The sequence below is a fragment of the Arachis duranensis genome, chromosome 7 (assembly GCF_000817695.3).
Source record: "Arachis duranensis cultivar V14167 chromosome 7, aradu.V14167.gnm2.J7QH, whole genome shotgun sequence".
Lineage (NCBI taxonomy): Eukaryota > Viridiplantae > Streptophyta > Magnoliopsida > Fabales > Fabaceae > Arachis > Arachis duranensis.
Window position 1 is genome coordinate 17427369 of NC_029778.3, and position 21522 is coordinate 17448890.

A 21522-nucleotide genomic window follows, 5' to 3' on the forward strand; every position below is an offset into this window, starting at 1 on the left:
GAAGGGGAGGAATTTACCTAACAGCTGTGGAGGAGGGAGGTCACATTGGTAACAGGCTTGAGGCTTACGGGTATCTCATTATTCAGTATAAGCCGTGGGACGCAACAAACCATCCACAAAATTTGAACCTTTCACCCAAGCCTATCACTCACATATTTCCTAAGTTCTAATTAAGGTACGTCAAACAATACTGCTAGTTAAGACTTAAGAAGTCAAATTAAAAAAGTGCATTTATTTCATTTTTATTTTTGGTCAAAACTTAAAAGCAATAGGTGAAAAATATTATAATAAAGACTTAAAATCTCATTATATAAGTATGACCTTACACGAAAGTTTAATACTTTTCGAATTTTGCTAACAAGTTAAGGTAATTACTATAAAAAGATTATTAAAAAAGCTTTTAATAGATTTATTGATTTTTACCCCAAAATTTTGACTATATATAAATAACATTATCATATATTCTAGTGGCACTTTTTAAACCCTAACCCAGTATGTGCTGATATGCACATTCTGTTTTTAATAATAAAAAATAAAAAAATTAATTTTGACACCATCAATATAAATACATCTAATTATATAATATTATATTAGTTAAAATAATTATTTTATATTAACTATATAAAAAAGTCATTAAAAAACTTATGTGATTAGACTATTGGATAAAATGTTTTGCGTTATCGGTATATTAAAATTACACTCAAAACAAATAGATTCTTAATATTAATTTTTGGTGAAAACTCAGATGCAGTCGACTTCACGTGAAATTGATATCTGAAAGCTGTTACATAATTTAACTGATTTGACTAAATTTCCATCTAACGGCTCTCAGATATCAACTTCACATGAAGTCGACTTCATCTGAATTTTCACCTTAATTTTTATATGTTTCTAGTAGTTGAAAAAAAAATCAGATAAATAAATCTTTCTATTGAGACAGAAACATAGAGATTTATGTGAATTTATGTATCTTATTTTTTTAATGATAAAAGATAAATAACTATATGTATATCTACAAAGATAGAAAAAAAAAGTATAACAATTTGTCCTTTAATTTAGTGATATAAGAAAAACATTAAAATCATTTTCTTATGGTACGTTCAAAAGTTTCGCACATCCCACCAACCCCTTCATCTGAGTGCTCACCTACCACCACAACCAAAATAAAGCACACGATGGGTTGCGCTCTCCGTGACTCTGTCTTCTTTTCAATTCCTAACACAAACAACAAAGTCAGACTCATCTTACACCGAACACCGAACACCGAACACCGTCTACACTTTTCCATCATCTTATGACATCACATAGACACATGCTTCCTCTCCTAACTCAATTATTACTATTTACTAATGCTCACAAATCACAATCACAATGTGTTATATAAAATGTTCCTATTCCAGCAATTTGAACAAAAATATTTGTTAAATGAGTAATGATCACGAGTTTTAATTCTTTTTTTAATATTTAAATAAATAAAAATTTAAATATATATTATTTTTAAAAATATTAATAGATGAGAATTTAAAATTTTTTATTTAAAAATTAAAAAAATAATTAGAATGACGAGTCAGGATATTTAATTGTTTTTTTGTTAATATTCAAAATATAAACTCTCTTTTTTATTAAAGTGGTAAAAGATTAAGTTATTAATGTATTAGTTTAATTTTGAATGTACTAAGTTGTATATAATAATTAAATCTGATTTATATATTTAGTGATTTGCTAATTTATAATTTAATATTTGTATAAAACTTTTTTATCACAGAAAAATAATATAAAAAATTGAATCTTTAATACATATATATTATGTAAACATGAAACTTTTAAAAACTAACTTATTTTAATAATTAATCATTATTTTTTCTTAATCTTTATTCATCTATTATTTTATCATGCGATTATGATTGGGTACAGGAGAGATAATTTATTGCAAAATCGTACTTAATAATCTTTGCAAACGTCACACTCCATCCGTACAAAACTTGTTTTAATAAAAAAAATTCCAAAGATACATGATTTGCTATTAAAAAAATTATAAAATTATTCAATAGTTTTTTTTCTAATAGAGGAATAATTGATGAAAAATGTTAGGAGTCAAACGTATTAATTAATTTAAGTATAAGGTAAATATTAAAAAATATGTATTTGAATCTTCTAAATTTTGAATTTTATTTTAGAGAATAAAATTTGATCTCTCATTCTTAAATAATTTTTCTCTTATATTTTCTCTCGTTTTTACTTATAAAATAAATGGTGAGAAATTAAATTTTATTTTCTAAAGTGAAATTCAAAATTTAGAAGATCCAAATCCAAAAAATATTATTCACTTAATATTCATTTAATAATTGGATATTAAATTAATCATTTTATATATTTTTTTCTAAAAATATTAGACAAATAAATTATTTTTAAAAGCTTAATCAATTTTTTTCTTTTTATATATTTTCTTATGTATACATAAAATTGTTTATATTTATTAGGACACAAAATTCAGAAGTAGTCTGTCTCCACAACATATTGAATAGATGGCGATAACCACAAGCTCCACCTAACCCCAACCTTAACTCTCCAACTATTTCACTAACACTCTCCTATATAACCCCCTAAACCCCCACAAACATTTCTCCATTACCAAATAATAACCGCCAAACACACCATTTCCAAATTCCATAACCATGGATCTCCTCCTCCTGGAGAAGACTCTGGTCGGTCTATTCGTAGCTACAATTCTTGCCGTCATTATCTCCACCCTCCGCGGCCGCAAATTCAAGCTTCCGCCGGGACCCTTTCCTGTTCCCATCTTCGGTAACTGGCTCCAGGTCGGCGATGACCTCAACCACCGCAACCTCACCGATCTCGCCAAGAAATTCGGCGACATCTTCCTCCTCCGCATGGGGCAGCGCAACCTTGTCGTTGTTTCTTCCCCTGATCTCGCCAAGGAGGTTCTCCACACTCAGGGCGTCGAATTCGGTTCCCGCACCCGTAACGTCGTCTTCGACATCTTCACTGGAAAGGGCCAGGTAATTAAATTCCAATCAATAAATACTTTATTATATAAATGGCTAATTTTAAATAGGATCTTTTGTATATTATTGTTTTTTACTTTAGTCAGTAATGTTTAAAAATGTGAATTAAAAATTTATTATTAAATTGTTAGACTAAATAAATTGAATTGAAGAGTAAAAGTGCTGGTAAAGTGTTTGATGTTTTTTATCTAAAAAAAATATTTATATATTGGTAGGATATGGTGTTCACCGTTTACGGTGAGCATTGGAGGAAGATGAGGAGGATCATGACGGTGCCGTTCTTCACGAACAAGGTGGTACAGCAGTACCGTCCCGGTTGGGAAGCCGAGGCGGCGAGCGTGGTGGAGGATGTTAAGAAGAATCCAGAAGCCGCGACGTCCGGGATAGTGCTGAGGAGGAGGCTGCAGCTGATGATGTACAACAACATGTACAGGATAATGTTCGACAGGAGGTTTGAGAATGAAGAGGATCCATTGTTTCAGAAGCTTAAGGCACTTAATGGTGAGAGGAGTAGGCTTGCTCAGAGCTTTGAGTATAACTATGGTGATTTCATTCCTATCTTGAGGCCTTTCTTGAGAGGTTACTTGAAGATCTGCAAGGAGGTTAAGGAAACCAGGTTGAAGCTCTTCAAAGACTTCTTTGTTGATGAGAGGAAGTAAGTGCTCTCATTTCCATCTCTTCTTTTATTTAATTTTCCTTTGCTGTTAATTTAAATTAATTCTAGAAACAAATTTATCGGTTGAGTAATTAACTCATTCATTTCTTTAAATAAAAGATCGAATATTTAAATATAAATTTGTATATGTAGCAATTTACTGGTCAGCAATAGTAGCAGGGTAATGATTGAACTTGAGATAACCTTAATTTGTGGTAGGGTGTTAAAGTGCGTAGCTGAGCTGCGATCTAGTGTACATTTTTTGACCAATCTAATCTTGATCGTGATACTATTTGTAAGTATAAAAGTGCCATGTCATATACTCAAAACCATATATTCAATATTGAAAAATATGGGGTCCGATAGTAGATACCTCAACAATGGAGTATAGGACAACTCAGAAATCTACTTTACTATTTTGCCTTTTGTGACTTTTATTTACACTTTCACGTGAGTTCTTCAATTAAGACATGATAGATTGATCCTAGAACGACGAAGGGAAAAAGCTCTTTTGCTTTTGTGTTGTACTCCTTTTCTACCGTTATTCAACTTTGGTTTGGTCGTTTTGGATTTTGTATCGTTTGCAGTTTGTTTATTATAACAAGAGTGGCTAGGAGTCTTAATGATTTTAATTACTATATTTCAACAAATCAAGGTTATGTAATTTTTGCATTGCTTTTAAATAAAAGATAAAAGAAACAAATGTTTATTATTTTTTTCCATAAAGTAGAGTGTAACTATCGGTATGCGTAGACTAAACTGTCAATTGAAAAAAGAAAACATAGATACATAGAGCCGTGAGTTATAAGTAATTTAATTATTAATGTAGGAATTGGTTAGAAGTTATTTGTTATACGCAAGTCATATGTTGTTAATTATTTAATTAAAGTAAAATTAAATTAAATTTGTATGAAAACAGGAAGCTTGGAAGCACAAGGAGTTCAGATAACGGGGAACTGAAATGCGCCATCGACCACATTTTGGATGCCCAGAAAAAGGGCGAAATCAACGAAGACAACGTCCTTTACATTGTCGAGAACATTAACGTTGCTGGTAACTCCTAATAACATGCTTCTTCTTCATTTTTTTAATCATTAATTATAATTTTGTCTTCCTAATAATTCTCACGACGTGATTTTTTTATGCCATATTTTCAATGCAGTCTGAGATAAGATGTTGTTTTTATTAAATTATGTCACTATCAAAACTCATAATGTGTTTACTTCTTCCATTGCCACATTTTATCAACGGAGGAAAAAGGAACACGTAGATATATGCAATAGTTGAATTCATAATTACTTATACAAACTTTAAAACAAAAAACATTGAATACAAAGCGGGGTAGGTGAATGCTTCAACTGTGTGGTGCACTCATGCCTGGCCATAATTATTAATTATATTTTGTTGTCTGAGAACTCATGCTTTTATATCTATGAACTAAACCTTTATAAATAAAAAATTAAAAGATTCTATCATTATCTTTCCATTCACAACTTTTGATAAGTTATGACTTTTTAAATTATTGGTCCACCAACTCTGCAATATTATTTTACAAAACATAATACACTCTGTTTTGACTTTTATTAGAGCTAGTGGATCAGTAATTTTGCAATTTATTTACTCGTATTTATATTGCCATAAGGATATAAAAATTGATAGGAGGACTGATTCAGTTACCTTATTGCATAATTTAAAAGATTCAGCCACGTTAAGTTTTCACAAATCCAAAGAGTTTGGTTGTCTTAATGTGGTAGTAGGTGACATATAAACCAAATTTGAATGGTGCCTCGGACCTACCACCACCAAGTTGCACAAGTTGGTTTAGATTAATTATAATGCAAGATAAGAAAAGTAAGCAATAAAATATTTCTGATCGAGTTGAGGGGTAGGTGGCTAGAAGGTGGTGTTAGTATTTTTATTTTATTTTATTTTGAAGGGTGAAGAGCATAGTATTGTGAAGTGAACTAAGATGTTGTAGATTGAGATTCATCTAAAGTAGTGAAATGAAACCATGTTTTCCTACTTTCAATTTTAATAAACGATTTATTATCTTAATAGATCTTTTTAAAAAATTCTATAAAATATATATAACTTTTTATTTTATTTAATATTCAAGTATACTTATAGCATATTATGTCATTTAAGTGTATAGTTTTTGGAATCCATGAAAATCAACCTAACGTTCCAAAGATACCTTTACTTAACATTCCACTTTAAGTTAATTAATTATTAATGGATTGTATGTCATACTCATACCTAATGGTTTCACCAACGCATCCAATAGTCAATAAGTTGTGCGTCAAATTAATTTCACTTGACAAATTAAATAAATTCAAATACTATTTTTTAAGTATATACTATAGTTGATTTTTTTTTTCTAATGTAACGTGTTTTGTTAACAGCAATTGAGACAACTTTATGGTCGATTGAATGGGGAATTGCTGAGCTAGTGAACCACCCAGAGATTCAGAAGAATGTTAGGGATGAAATTGACACAGTCCTTGGACCAGGCCACCAAGTAACAGAGCCAGATTTGCAAAAACTCCCTTACCTCCAAGCAGTGATCAAGGAAACCCTCCGTCTCCGCATGGCGATCCCACTCCTCGTCCCACACATGAACCTCCACGACGCCAAGCTCGGTGGCTATGACATCCCGGCAGAGAGCAAGATCTTGGTCAACGCATGGTGGCTCGCAAACAACCCCGCCAACTGGAAGAACCCAGAGGAGTTTAGGCCCGAGAGGTTCCTTGAGGAGGAGAAGCATGTTGAGGCCAACGGCAATGACTTCAGGTACAAGTCACTTATAACAATACATGATTGATTGTCTGTATAAAATTTATTACATTGACGGTGCATATATTAATAGAATCCCATGGCAATGTCTTTAGGTATCTTCCCTTTGGTGTTGGAAGAAGGAGCTGCCCTGGAATCATCCTTGCATTGCCAATTCTCGGAATCACTTTGGGGCGTTTGGTCCAAAACTTCGAGCTCTTGCCGCCGCCGGGGCAGAGCAAGTTGGACACTACTGAGAAAGGAGGACAGTTTAGTTTGCACATACTCAAGCATTCCACCATTGTGGCAAAGCCAAGATCATTCTAAGAAGCCTCACATGAATCAGTGAACCAATCCTCTTTCTTTGTTATATAACTTTATTATATATTTTTTCCCTCTTCTTCTTCCTTGATTCCCTATTGTGTCTGTACTGTATCAGTGTTTTAGAGACTGCATGTGTCTTGAAATGTCATTAGCCTGCAACTGAGTAGGTTAGCAGTAACTCTGCTTGTTCCCATTGTAAATCTCTGAACTTGGAATTAATGGGTTTGAGATGATTTTGGAATAATTCCAGAGTTTTACTAGCAAATTCTTTGGTTCGATAATTCTACATAATATTTTCATGTTGATTTTCATATGCAAATTTTTTGCCCTTTATTTCTAAAGTTTAACTTTTAATTTTGATGTATTGACAGTGTAAAATATTTATCGAGTTATTCAATTACATTTATTTAATTATTCAATTACATTTATTCTTTTAGATAACTACTAATGCAGTCAATGAAAAATCTGCCCCAAATTAGGTGTTACTGACATCATGCGAAAAATATGGATAGCGTAAGTAACGTCGAATCAGAAAAATGAAAAACAAACAATATAAATGTCAATTTGAAGCAATAAATGTTCAACGGATACCTATAAAATATATAAAATAGGGGTTTAAAGCATATAAAATAGGGGTTTAAAGCAGGTAAGGATATATCTACTAAGCACTCAACTTAAACTTCAGAATTTCATTGCAGGTTGCCCTCCCGATTTGGTTTGTGAACAATCGATATCAGAATCTCGAATTCTCATAAATACGTAACTCGATTCAGGTACGAACATTTGGTACCGTCTGTAGGATCCCGAAATTATTTTTTACCATGGCTGAATATAAGATCCAATCAATCATTAATCCAAACACTCCACATAAAGAGACACTTCATGAGGACAGTCATGAGATTGATCCTAATTCTACTGATGAACACCAAATTTCCCCAGGATTTGACAATGGCGTAGGAGAACACCGCATCTTTGGCTTGGGACCACATGATTTCGACCACGCGATGCAAGAGACGTGTCACAAAATACATAAACTGCAGGAAATGAGTGTCCTCGGAAAGGCCCCGAGGTTATCAGCATGATGACGGTTACCTGCAAACTCACAGAAGATCTTCTCGTCATAGGGACGAACATAACGATCGTGACAGATGAGGGAGATCCAATTCCCAGTCCGCCCAGTCCAAAAGGAAACGAACTCCAAATAGGAGTCCAAGCCTTAGGCGACATAAGGGTTCTCGAGAGCATGTGATTGTGGGGTAAACGTCTTTTGTGTGGCATGTTTTGCAAGTCAGATTTCCCAAGCATTTCGACAAACCAACGGATCTGAAGTACGAAAGGAAGTCTGATCCTCAGGAGCACATAGATGCTTTCCAAGCTAGAATGAACTTAGAAGGGGTGGAAGATGCCATAATATGTAAAGCATTTCCAATTACACTTTTAGGACTTGCAATGGCCTGGTTTAACACCCTGTCGTCAGACTCTTTTCATTTCACGATATCAAAATAAAGTTCCTTCCTTATTTCACAACTAGGAGAACCTAAGCTAAGCACCAAATCTCTTTTTTTGGCATAGAACAGAGGATCGAGGAGAGCATCTAGGATTACTTAGAGAGGTTCAAAGCTATTTTGGAAGTTAATACCCAAACTCTCGAGGTTATTTGTCTCTGTCTTATAGCAAACTTGCTTGAAGGAGAGTTTAGAAGATACCTTACTACAAAAGACATATATTCTATGGAGAAAATCCATCAAGTTTCCCTGGAGTGCATGAGGAATGAGGATGTTTCAAAGGTGGTCTCAATAAAATGGAAGAATTCACTTCCCTCATCTAATAAGACCGAAAACTCAGGACAGTATACCCTAAGAGCAGTAGTTGCTCGTGTAGGAAATTTTTTCATATATACACCATTAGTGGCGTCACTAGCAGAAGTTTATAAACAAGTATCATATCGGGGTATATTACCTAAAGCTAGATAGATATGACCAAGAGCTTCATTGAACAAATCATAATACTGTGATTACCACAAATCTTATGGTCATAGGACAAAAGATTGCATAGACTTAAAGGACGCTTTGGAGCAGGCCATCCAGGATGGGAAACTTTCGAAAATTGTCGAACACGTTAGGCCGTCTCGAAGACAAAACAATGACGAGGACCGAGAAGCAAAGAACCCTAGAAGTGCTAAAACTGGCAAAAACCAAGATGCCACTGCACAGGTGGTAGTAAATGTGGTAGTAGGGATGAACGATTTAACAAAAACCAAAAATACAATCAAGAAGGATATCAAATCTACTAGCTCCGAAATCTTGAAAATACAAAGTTTTCCAACCGTTCAATTCACTGCCAAGGATTACCAGTACACGAAAATGGAGGATGACGAGCCCTTGGTAACCTCGGCTAGGTTGGAAAATGGGATTGTGAGAAAAATACTGATAGATATTGGAGCAAACTCAAATTTGTTGTTTAGGAATGCATTCGATGTCTTAGGACTTAAGGATCAACATCTTAAACCCCATCTATCCGGAGTAGTGGGGTTGGGGGAAAACTACATTAAACCTAACGCAGCTATCAACCTTTTCTTCATGATAGGAGAAGGATCAGAAGCTCGGGTCATACAGGCAAAGTTTGTAGTTCTAAAAATTTAACGGCTTATAGCGTGATCCTTGGACAAAAGACACTCAATGATCTTTGCACCTTTATTTCCACCAAGTTCTCCGTTATAAAGTACATAACGGCAGAAGGTCGTGTAACTACGATTCGAGGAGATTGGGTAGCCTCTCAAGTGCGATACTGTGAGTCTAAATCTGATGGATAAGGCCAAGGAGTCCACAAGGGTGTTTCTGGTTGACGTGGAATCCCGAGTTCAAGAAAAACCAAGGCCAGAACCTGATGGTAATCTAGAGAAATTCCAAATTGGGTATGAAGCTGAAAAATACACTTTCATTAACAAAGACCTATCTTATCCCTTGAAGTCATAACTACAAGAGTTTTTAAAAGGTAATGTCGATTTGTTTGCTTGGGAACCTTCTGATATATCGGGGATTGACCCCGCGTTCATGCTCACTAACTTGCTATTGATCTCTCGTACAAATCGATTTCACAGCGATATCGTAAGATGTCTCAAGACTGGTCTAACGAGGTCAAGAGACAAGTACAAGGACTGTTGAATGCTGGCTTTATTAGAGAGCTTACTTACTCAACTTGGTTATCCAATGTTGTAATAGTAAAAAAGTCCAACGAAAAATGACAGATGTGTGTTGATTACAATGATCTAAACAAAGCTTGTCCATAGGACCATTTTTCTCTACCCAACATTGATACCATGATTGACTCTTCATCAGGTTATCAGATTCTAAGTTTCTTGGATACATATAGTGGATATAACCAAATGCCAATGCATCGGCCTGATGAGGATAAGACTACTTTCATTACCCCAAAAGGAATTTATTGTTATACATAGATGACATGCTAATAAAAACCAAGTCGGATGGTGACCTCATAGCCCAATCTGCGAGAGACCTTCAGTAACATCCGACTTCACAACATGAGGTTACACCCGAAAAAGTGTGGTTTGGAGTTTGGGGAGGAAAGTTCCTCGGATTTATGGTGACTCAAAGAGCTATTGAAGCCAACCCTGAAAAGTGTCAAACCATATTGAATATGTGAAGCACTCAAAACCTTAAAGAGATACAAAGGTTGACAGGTGAGTTAGCCGGCTTGTCAAGGTTTCTCGGAGCCTCATTTGAAAAGGTGAAACCTTTCTTTAAATTAATGAAGAAAGGAGTAACTTTTAAGTGGACAGAGGACTGTGAAAAAACATTTTTGCACTTCAAAACTTTATTATCTTCTCCTCCTGTCCTTGTAAAGTCGAAACTTGGAAAACCATTATACCTATATTTATCTGTCACTGATGAATCTATGGCTTCAGCTTTAGTGATTGAGGATGTCAATAAGCAACAACGACCTATGTATTTCATTGGTAAGGTCTTTCAGGGTCCCGAACTGAGATACTCAAAGCTGGAAAAACTTACTTTTTCAGTACTAATATCGGCACGCTGTTTAAGACAGTATTTCCAAAATCATTTGATCATCATTCGAACTGACCAGCCAATTAAAAAAGTTCTGCAAAAGCCGAATTTGGTAGGAAGAATGATGGGCTGGGCGATAGATTTGTCGCAGTTTGACATAAGATATGAGCCACGATCAATTATTAAAGCACAAGCAATGGTGGATTTTTAGCTGAGATGACATATTCTTCTTTCGAGCTACCAGTTTGGGAACTACACATTGATGAGACGTCCCAGACACAGTATGGGAGTGCGGGAATCATCTTAACTAGGGGAGAAGAAATGGTTATCGAAGCATCTATTAAGTTTGATTTTTCGATCTCAAACAATCAGGCTGAATATGAGGCTTTAGTTGCAGGTTTGGTATTGGCAGATGAAGTCGGAGCAACCAAGATGACTGTATCATAACCTCCGAGTTAATGGCGAGTATCAAGCATGGGATCCGTTGCTGCTGTTATATTTGAAGAAGGTACAAAATGAACTTTCAAATTTTAAAAAAATTTGTATTAAGCATGTACCTCGGGAGAAAAATACCGGAGCTGATGTCCTGTCAAGTTAGCCAGTACTAAGCCACATAATGGGAATAGAAGTTTAATTCAGGAACTGCTCTTAGAGCTATCCATAGGCCTTCCCGATGTCACGATGTTACCATCTGACGCCACACCCTCTTGGCTGGATCTCATAAGCATGTACTTAGAGCATGTGATCCTTCCTAATTATCCTAAAGAGGCCAGAAAACTCTATTTGAAATCAACAAAATATACAATGATCAATGGTCAATTGTATAAAAGAGGCATTTTACAACCCCTACTTATATGCCTAAAATTTCAACAAATTAATTATGTGTTGCAGGGGTACACGAAGGATGCTGTGGACACCACATGAAAGGCAAGTCGTTGGCTTAGAAAGTCATAAGAGGCGGATACTATTGGCCCACTATCATGAAGGATGCAATGGAATATGTTAAAAAATGTCAAAAATGCCAAATCCATGGCAACCTTCATCAAGCTCCACACTAGGAAATTATTTTCGTGATACCGATGAGACCTTTTGCAAAGTGGGGAATAAACCTATTGGGACCTTTTCCTAGGGACTCAGTCAGATAAAAGTTTTGATAGTGGCAATTGATTATTTCACTAAGTGGATTAAAGCCGCTCCACCATCAAAGATAACAGCCTCCCAATGTTGAAAATTTATATGGAAAGATATCCTCACGAGGATTAGCATTCCCCGAGGTAATTGTGACTGACAATAGGATTCAATTTGAAGACACTAAGTTCCAACAATTTCTGACTGGCTTGGGAATCCGACAGGTATTTGTGTCGGTAGAGCACCCCTAGGCTAACGGACAGGTTGAAGCTGCAAACAAAATAATCCTAAAGGGTTTGAAAAAAGGTTGGATAACTTTCCAGGGTCGTGGTCTGACGAGTTATGGTCAGTGCTGTGGTCCTATCACACTACTCCCCAATCCACCATAGATGAGACGCCTTTCCGACTTACCTATGGGGAGGAAGTCGTAATACCTGTCGAAATCGGCGAACCCAGCCCAAGGCTTCTTCTCGTTAATGCTGAGAATCATGTTAAGCTGGATCTTTTTGACGAGGTAAGATCTATAGCCAACCTAGCGGAACAAACGTTGGAACAACATTTTGCCAAAAGTTACAGCATCAAGGTAAAACCTAGAAGCTTCCATGTTGGAGACCTAGTGTTAAGACAAGCTGACGCCGGGGCATCGGAAACTCGGAAAAAGTTAGTCCCAACATAGAAGGGACCTTACAAAATCAAGAAAAATTTGGGAAAAGGAAATTATAAGTTGGAGAGTTTGGATGGCACCGAGGTCCCGAGATCATAGAATGCAATTCACCTGAAGAGGTATTATCCTTAGGAAAAGTTATTTTTCAAAAATCTTCCTATAAGTATTTCTAAAATAAGAGGCACTCTTTTCTTATCAATATAGGTTTTTAATGAGGCCTCAATATGAATTCATTGTATGAAAACAATTTATGATATACTCAAATTATTGAAAACTGCTTAATTTTTTATCTTAATTTTTTATTTAGTTTGTTCAAAAAATTAGTGTAGTCCAAAGCTAATAGACATTGAGAAGCACTTAAAATAGTAACCCAGAAAACAGTAAATAGAAAAATGCTCAAATTGTAACCGAGAAAATGGCAAAGCGTTCAAATAGCACAAAGTGACGAAATACAAATATTAAAGTCACTAAAGAAAGATCTACATAGGGTTTTAGCCTCCAACCTCACTTCTTTCAGTTTCTTTTCCTGCTTAAATATCTCAGATCAAAAGATGGCTACCTCCTTCTTGGCATCCCTAATGTAGGTAGTGGAGTGAAGTAACATTCTCTGAACCCAAAGAGTTTCTTCCAGACTGAGTTTAGCGAAACCCAACTTCGTCTTTTCGATCAAAAGATATTTATCAACGAACTCGGGAGCCTGAAACTATTTTTCGAAAATAAAACCAAAGAAAGTTGGAGAGGGAATTTCGGCTACCGGTCTCTTACCTCTTCTTTGTTTTTTCTTGGTGGGAGAAGGAGAAGGTGAAATATCTTCAACATCGTGAACGTTTTTGGTGTAGGGGGCATATTACTCAATGTAGCAGAGGAGAAAACCCGATCACTATTACCCGGGTTTGGAGTGACGTTAGCATCAGAAGTCAACCTCCTCTTCATTGCTATAATAGCCTCCAAGCCGCCAGCCATATCAACTATAAGCAAACAAAGCAAGCTCGTCATATCCACAGATAGCAAAGATCGCTAGATTAGTAAAGAAAAAAAATACACAACAAAGCATTTATCAATGGCATTTCGAGCAGCATGCTCGTCGACCGAAACAGTCCGCAAAGAGATGGGGTTTTCACCCTAAAGTTCCAAAAGCATTTGGATACTCACAAACTTGGAAGCATTGACACCTTGCAATTGAATCTTGGGCAATGACACATGAAAATTCTAATATAAGTTAAACCTTTTTTCATTTTCTAGAGTCATGAGAAAAGGTGTGGTCCCCTCTATCCTCTCAATCGTAAAAAATTTCTCTTTAAAACCATGATAAGACTCATAAAAAAGAGTAAAGATCCTCCTATTCGAGATACCTTGGAAAGAGATAAACATGCGGCCCTGGGAGCTAAAAGGCATAGTTAATGTAAAATAATAGAATAAGAAGTGGTCAGCCCTAAGAACGAACACAACTCGAAGCCCCAGATGGTAGCCCAAGTGTTGGGGTGCAGCTATGAAGGCACACAACCAGTATAGCCTAGAATATCTTGTTGGAAGCTAGAAAATGAAAGGCGAACTCCAAGACGCGTAAACAACGTCTCATACATCCATAGCCAATCGGGTCGGGAGCCCGCATGATGATTAAAGTGACAAAGATAATTATCTCGGTGGGGAATAAAAAGCACGTATACATTCCCTTCATCGGAATTAAAAATGACCCCAGCCACTCGTAAAGTTTCAAGCTCGTCTTTGGTGATAGTAGAAGGAATGGATCTCACTTCCTTGGAAACCCATGAATACAGGTCCACACATTGACCTCCGTACTGCAGAGGACGTGGAGATGGCCTAAAGAGCGACGATCCAGCATGCTCTCGAGAGACAATCACCTTTTTCCTCAGTATCTCGGAATATCTATAGGAACACCACCACCACTATGTCACGGAGGAAAATTTTCTTTTTCTTTCCTATAAAAAATGGATTCTCTATCCTAAAACTGTCATAAAATCCATAAATAAGAACCCTATGAATTATCCGTGCCTCAAAAGGGAAAAAACAAGAGCTAAGCAATGGTACTTTCACTAAAGTAATTTGATTACTAAATCACCCAAAAAATAAGCAACAAAAGAATACCAAACAACGAAGCAAAAACAAATGTTCTAAGGACAATTACATACATTTTCATCATTTCACAGTTTTAATTTCACCGTTTTCAACAAACACACAACAACAAAGCAAGCAAAAAGAATGAAGGAAACAAAGTTTACTTGACAAGAATAATAACCACAAGAAGAAGGAAGGAAGTCTCGAAGCACCTAAAAAGAACCCCTGGCAACTGAAGAAGAGGCTTTCCTTTTCAGAGATGAAAAGTGGTTCTGTAGAAATAAGTGTGAAATGAGAAGCGAAGCAAAGGGAAGTAAAATTCACTCTTTTCATTAAAGGGTTAATGCTTCATTAATTAATTGATTGAATGGGAGAGAGAAATAAGTATGAGTGATTGTTTGAAAAATCAAGGAAGAACGAAACAATTTAGGAAACTGAACAGTTTCTGTTTGAAAAGAGTTTTGGCGCTTAAAAAGCTCAAAAAAAAAAACCAAAAAACCAAAAAATAGGCTGGTCTATAAAACTTGGGCATACTTGAAAATCACAAAGTTAAGAAACTCAAGTTGGAGCACTGTTTTAGACAATTTCGAATAACGAGGATCTGTCTAACTCAAATCAGGTGTTACCGACATCATGTAAGAACCATCAATAATGTAAGTAATGTCGAATCAGGGAAACAAAAAACAAACAATATAAACGTCAATTCGAGATAAGAAATGTTTAATGGATACCTATGAAATATATAAAACAGGAGTTCCAAGAGACAGATAAGGATATATCTACTAAATACTCAACTGACTATTCTCTAAACAATCGATATCAAAATCTCAGATTTTCATAAATACGCAATCTTATTCAAATACAAATAATATGTTTAGATATACGTATAAAATTATTTATATTTCTAATTAAAGTTTATGATTGAGAAAGAAAAGCTCTCTTATATGAACTATCCCATAGTCAGTTTGTTTCTAGGTACTAGTAAGTAAGGTGTTCAAATCCAAACCGATCCAAATTAAACCGTTCATCCAAATCCAATCCAAACCGAAAATTGATTAAAACCGCACTAATTTGGATTTGATTGGATTCTATTTTTCACAAACCGCTGGATCGGATCGGATTTCGGATCTACTTCTTATAACCGATCCAATCCAATCCAAACTGCATAATGTACTATAATATTATTATTTTGTTATTATATTTACAATTATACTTATGACATGTTCAATTTGTTATATATTTTTATATTATTCAGTATTATTATTATTTAATAAATATTTTATGTTCAAAATATTATTCATTTATTTATTTTAACTAACATATAATTTTATTTCTATTGTTATGTTATCGTTGGCTTTTAAAAATATTGTTGAAATTTGTTATATTATTGTTGATTATTTAAAATTTGATGTTAAGACTTGTTATATGTATTTAATTTTTTTAATTTACAAAACCGCAAATCCAATCCAATTCAAAGCGCTTGAAATTGGATCGGATCAGATTGGAATTTTTTTTTTTAAAGTCATTCAATCTAAATCGCACCGCAAGTAAACATAGTGTTCGCGGTGCGGTTTGGATCGGTTTTGAGTCAAAAACTCATCCGATCCGAACACTATGTTTACTTGCGGTGTGGTTTGGATTGAATGATTTTTTTAAAAAATCCAATCCGATCCGATCCAATTTCGAGCGGTTTGGATTGGATTGGATTTGCGGTTTTGTAAATTAAAAAAATTAAATATATATAACAAGTCTCAACTTCAAATTTTAAATAACCAACAATGACATAACATGTCTTAACAATATCTTAAAAAACTAACGATAACATAATAATAGAAATAAAATTATAGGTTAGTTAAAATAAATAAATAAATCACATTTTGAACATAAAATATCTATGAAATAATAATAATAATACATGAAAAATATAAAAATGTATAACAAATTGAATATGTTATAAATATAATTGTAAACATAATAATAAAATAATAATATTATAACACATTGTGCGGTTTGGATTGGATTAGATCGGTTGTAAAAAGTAGATTCGAAATCCAATCCAATCCAGCGGTTTGCAAAAAATAAGATCCAATTAAATCTAAATTAGTACGATTTTAATTGATTTTTGATTTGAATTATATTGGATGAATGGTTTAATTTGGATCGGTTTGGATTTGAACACTCTTGCCAACTAGTAAGATGCGCTACGTAATAAGAAGCCAAGATGGCAACGTGTGGTAGGATTAGGTTTTCCTTGACCATTTGTGTTCCCGTGATGAGCTGTCAACCACAAACAGAATGCATGTCTTTATAAAGTATGAGAAATAAGACACATTTGGAGTTCCAACACGTGGAAATATGGAATATTCAAAACCGGTTATCTTACCAAGATTATCAAAATATAATTATAAAATTTTTAAATACTTAAAAAACTTTGTATGAATCTCCTACTAAAGTAACTCACGTCCACAGCAAAAGTCAAACACAAATTTTACTAAAATTTAAATCCAATCTTTAACTGTGTCAACAAGAAATCAAGAAATGCAAATTCATTCTCTAGTTTTAGTAATATAATAGGAATGGTAGCTGAATTGTAGCTAGGATACATAGACCCGTTTAAAAAATTTTAAAAGTAATTTTTTAAAATTTTTGATTTATAAAAAATAATAGTATTAATATCCCCATTAACATTTACGCACATGCTTTTTTGACCTGCATTGTCAAAGGCTCCACCTGCCACTCTTACCATGTGTTAGTGGCATAGTTATTAGGGTAAATTATAAAAATAAACTAAAAGAAAGAATAAATTACACCATTTAACTAAAATAAAAAATATTACATGGATCTTTTAAAATTATCATTTTATGTAATTTGAATGAGTTAAATTCGAACTAAAAAATCAATAGTAATTTGAATTAGGCCAATTCGATTTACTTGGGTTGGTAATAATTCGAATTAAGCCAATTCGAATTATACATATCTGCAATCATAAAATAGTTTGAACAAGAGTGATTTAAATTATACATGGATATAACTTATGATAGTTAGAATAGGAGGAATACGAATTATGAAAGCATGTAACGAAAGGCAGTTCGAATCAGATAAATTCGAATTATGCATGAGTATGTTGGAAGTTTTTTACTTCGAATTATCAAGCCACCCACGTGAATTTCATGACATAAATTTAATCCATGCAATTATTTTAATACACCAACAATTATATCTATGTTGAGTGAATGCTAAATCGAATTCAATTAGTTCGATAATACTGAGTCTATGAAAAAAATTGTATTTTATAAAGTTTAAAAATTTTTATTATATGATAGGTTAGTAACGAATATATTATAAATTTTTATAGTACTTGTCCTAATAATGTTTAATTTAATCATTGTTATTAAAATTTTAGTTGTACTCGTTGCAAAAATAAATAATTACAATAATTTTTTTTATAAAACTTTCTTAAAAATGTCATGAGTATTATAAAAAATATCTTAAATCGATTTACATAAATTGACTTACAAATTTGTATAGTACTTATAAAATTTTCTAAAAAAATTCTCACATTTTATAAAATTATTTACGATGATGATGATGATGATGATGATGATGATGATGATGATGATGATGATGATGATGATGATGATGATGATGATGATGATGATGATGATGATGATGATGATGATGATGATGATGATGATGATGATGATGATGATGATGATGATGATGATGATGATGATGATGATGATGATGATGATGATGATGATGATGATGATGATGATGATGATGATGATGATGATGATGATGATGATGATGATGATGATGATGATGATGATGATGATGATGATGATGATGATGATGATGATGATGATGATGATGATGATGATAATAATAATAATAAAGGCAATTTACGTTATTAAATTGTTACACCCTCAATATTATGTAAATGCATTGTTTCCAAATCCAATACGCAAATACATTGATTCACAATTCTATATAAACCGCTACTGGCAGTAGCGGTTTACAGGTGTGCATAAACCGCTGCTGGCAACAGCGGTTTATGTGTGTGCGTGTGTGAGTGTAAACCGCTGCAGACAACAGCGATTTACGTGTGTGTGCATGTGAGTTTAAATCGCTATAGGCTATAGCGGTTTACGTGTAGTGTGTTGTCCATATAGTCTAATTATACAAAATTAAATAAAAATTAACTAAGTTCCATACAAAACTAAGTTCCATACAAAAGAATATGTATTAATAGAAATAATTAAAAATTTTATATGAATAATGAGTACTAAAAATTCCGTTACAAAAATATAACAATATGCATTAGAGAATATAAAAAAATTCTAAAAAAACATATTACTATGAACAAACAAAATAAATGAAAAATTGATTAAAAAAATCAAAACTTATAAAAGAATACTAAAAATAATAGTACAAAAAATTATTTATTTATAAAACATAGCTATGAAAAAAATACAAAAATTCTGATAATTATTCTTGATTTTTTTATAACGTAAAAATTACACTTAGTTATTTTCAGTGAACAAGAGTTAAAACATAAAAGTAAAGTCATGTTTGTCTTTAAGAAAAAAAAACAGACAAACAAAAAATTCTGATATTTAATAAGAAAAGTCTAATTAAAAAGATGTTGCAGAAAGCACGTAAAATCGACCATGATACATACGCCTATATTAAAATTCACGATTATAAAATATAAATTAAAATATAAAATATATATTAAAAATAAATTAAATAATATATATTTATATAAAAATATATAATAATTAATTTTAGTAATTTATTTTAGTATATAAATAATATTTTTAATCAAACATATACAAAATAAAAAGATACGTGAGTACGTAAAAATAGGGAGATATATAAGTATATTATACACATAATATATTAACAGAGTATTTTTTGTTCTTGTTTTTGGTGTAATTTACTCTATAACTGAACTATATATAACCTCCATTAATTCTTAGAAGATAGTACAATTTACATTATTTTTTAAAAAATATATACATGTGACTTTTGTTTATTTAATTTTCAATGAAATTATTTGGTATAACATTTATATTTTAATTACAATATAAGGAGAGAAACTATATATATGTATTGAAAATTAATTTTAACTTTTTCGGTTAATATTTTTTGTTAATTTTTTTTATTTTATTTTGATTTTTTTTCATCTATTTGGAAGCAGAATCTCAGACTGAGAAAGGGGACAATAATCCCTTTAAATTTTAATTTTTTTCATATAAATTATATATAAATTTTAATTTTATTTTTTCAAAATTTTTATTTTTATTTTATTTTATTATAAAATTAATTTTTGGTTATTCTTTAATATTTTGACTAGTTCCGTCATTGTATCTATATATTATTTTATCATCTAATTGTTGACTGAAACACTTTGAATTTTATCATCTAATTATCTATTTTTTTTGAAATAGACACACTACACGTAAACCCCTATAGTCTATAGCAGTTTACACTCACACGCACACACACGTAAACCGCTGCTGCCTACAGCGGTTTACACTCACACACGTACAGCAGCGATTTATCCTCACATACGCACACACGTAAACCGCAGCTGGTTGTAGCGGTTTATGCATACCTGTAAACCGCTACTGCCAGTAGCGGTTTATATAGAATTGTGAATCAATGTATTTGCGTATTAGATTTGGAAACAATGCGTTTGCGTAATATTGAGGTTGTAACAATTTAATAACGTAAATTGCCCTAATAATAATAATAATAATAATAATAATAATAATAATAATAAGATTTAAACATACTTTATTATATTAGATTAGATACAAATTAAACTATTTAAATAAATAATTCGGTGTTTAGGAGTCGAGCATTAGAATAATTTTTTGCAAAGTATTTATCATATTATAAATTTATAATTATGTAAGTATGTGAAGGGTTTATTTTTTAAATTACGTTTTAAAATTAAATGGCTTTTAATATTATTAGATTGTCTTATTTTTAAATCGGTCAATTCATTTTATATTTATATATTATAATTATTTATTTTGTAAGGAGTACAACTAAAATTTTAATAGCAATTATTAAATTAAACATTGTTACGATGAGTACTATAAAAATTTGTAATGTAATCGTTACTAACCTATCACATAACAAAAATTTTTAAACTTTATAAAATACATTTTTTTTCATGAATTCGTATTATTGAACTAATTGAATTCAATTTAGCATTGACTCCATATAGATATAATTGTTAATGTATTAAAATAATTGCATGGATTATATTTATGCCATGAATTCACGTTCAATTGATATTTATAATTTTTTTATACTTTTTTTCTGGAGTAATTCGAATCAGCATGCTTCGAATTACTATGAGAGTTAAAACAGAGTGTTAGTTTCAAACATGCCAATTCAAATTAGTATGGACAAGTGTGTGTAATTCGAGACGATTTGAATTACTATGATAATTTGAACGATGACTAATTCGAATTGCACTAATTTAAATTATTACGTGCACATAAAATTCGAATTAATTTTATTCAAATTATTATTTATTGGTATAATTCAAATGAATCTAATTTAAATTATATAAATACATCCTCTTGATAGATTATTGTCACATTTTTTTTAAATTTTGTAAAATCTAATCCAACTTGGTTGATATGCGTGTTTTGTCCTAATTATTAAATCTATACGGACAATTAACTGATTTAACTCACCTATGATGAGCAACGTTTAGGGAGATAATACCTCAAAATTATTATATTTAATTTAGCATTTATAATTTGACCAACAAGTATTTGAATGCGTTTGAAAAAGTTGAGAGACGGTAAATATCCTAATGAGGAGGGT

General features: G+C 32.6%; 1 protein-coding gene across 1 annotated transcript; it reads left to right on the forward strand.

Annotated features, from left to right (window-relative positions):
- The first annotated feature begins 2538 nt into the window (after positions 1 to 2538).
- On the forward strand, positions 2539 to 7042 carry LOC107458104 (trans-cinnamate 4-monooxygenase). The gene is made up of 5 exons (XM_016076320.3): positions 2539 to 3020; positions 3242 to 3681; positions 4601 to 4734; positions 6084 to 6471; positions 6570 to 7042. The coding sequence occupies exons 1-5, from the start codon at positions 2676 to 2678 to the stop codon at positions 6778 to 6780; spliced, it is 1518 nt and encodes a 505-aa protein (XP_015931806.1). The 5' UTR covers positions 2539 to 2675; the 3' UTR covers positions 6781 to 7042.
- The last annotated feature ends 14480 nt before the right edge of the window (positions 7043 to 21522 follow it).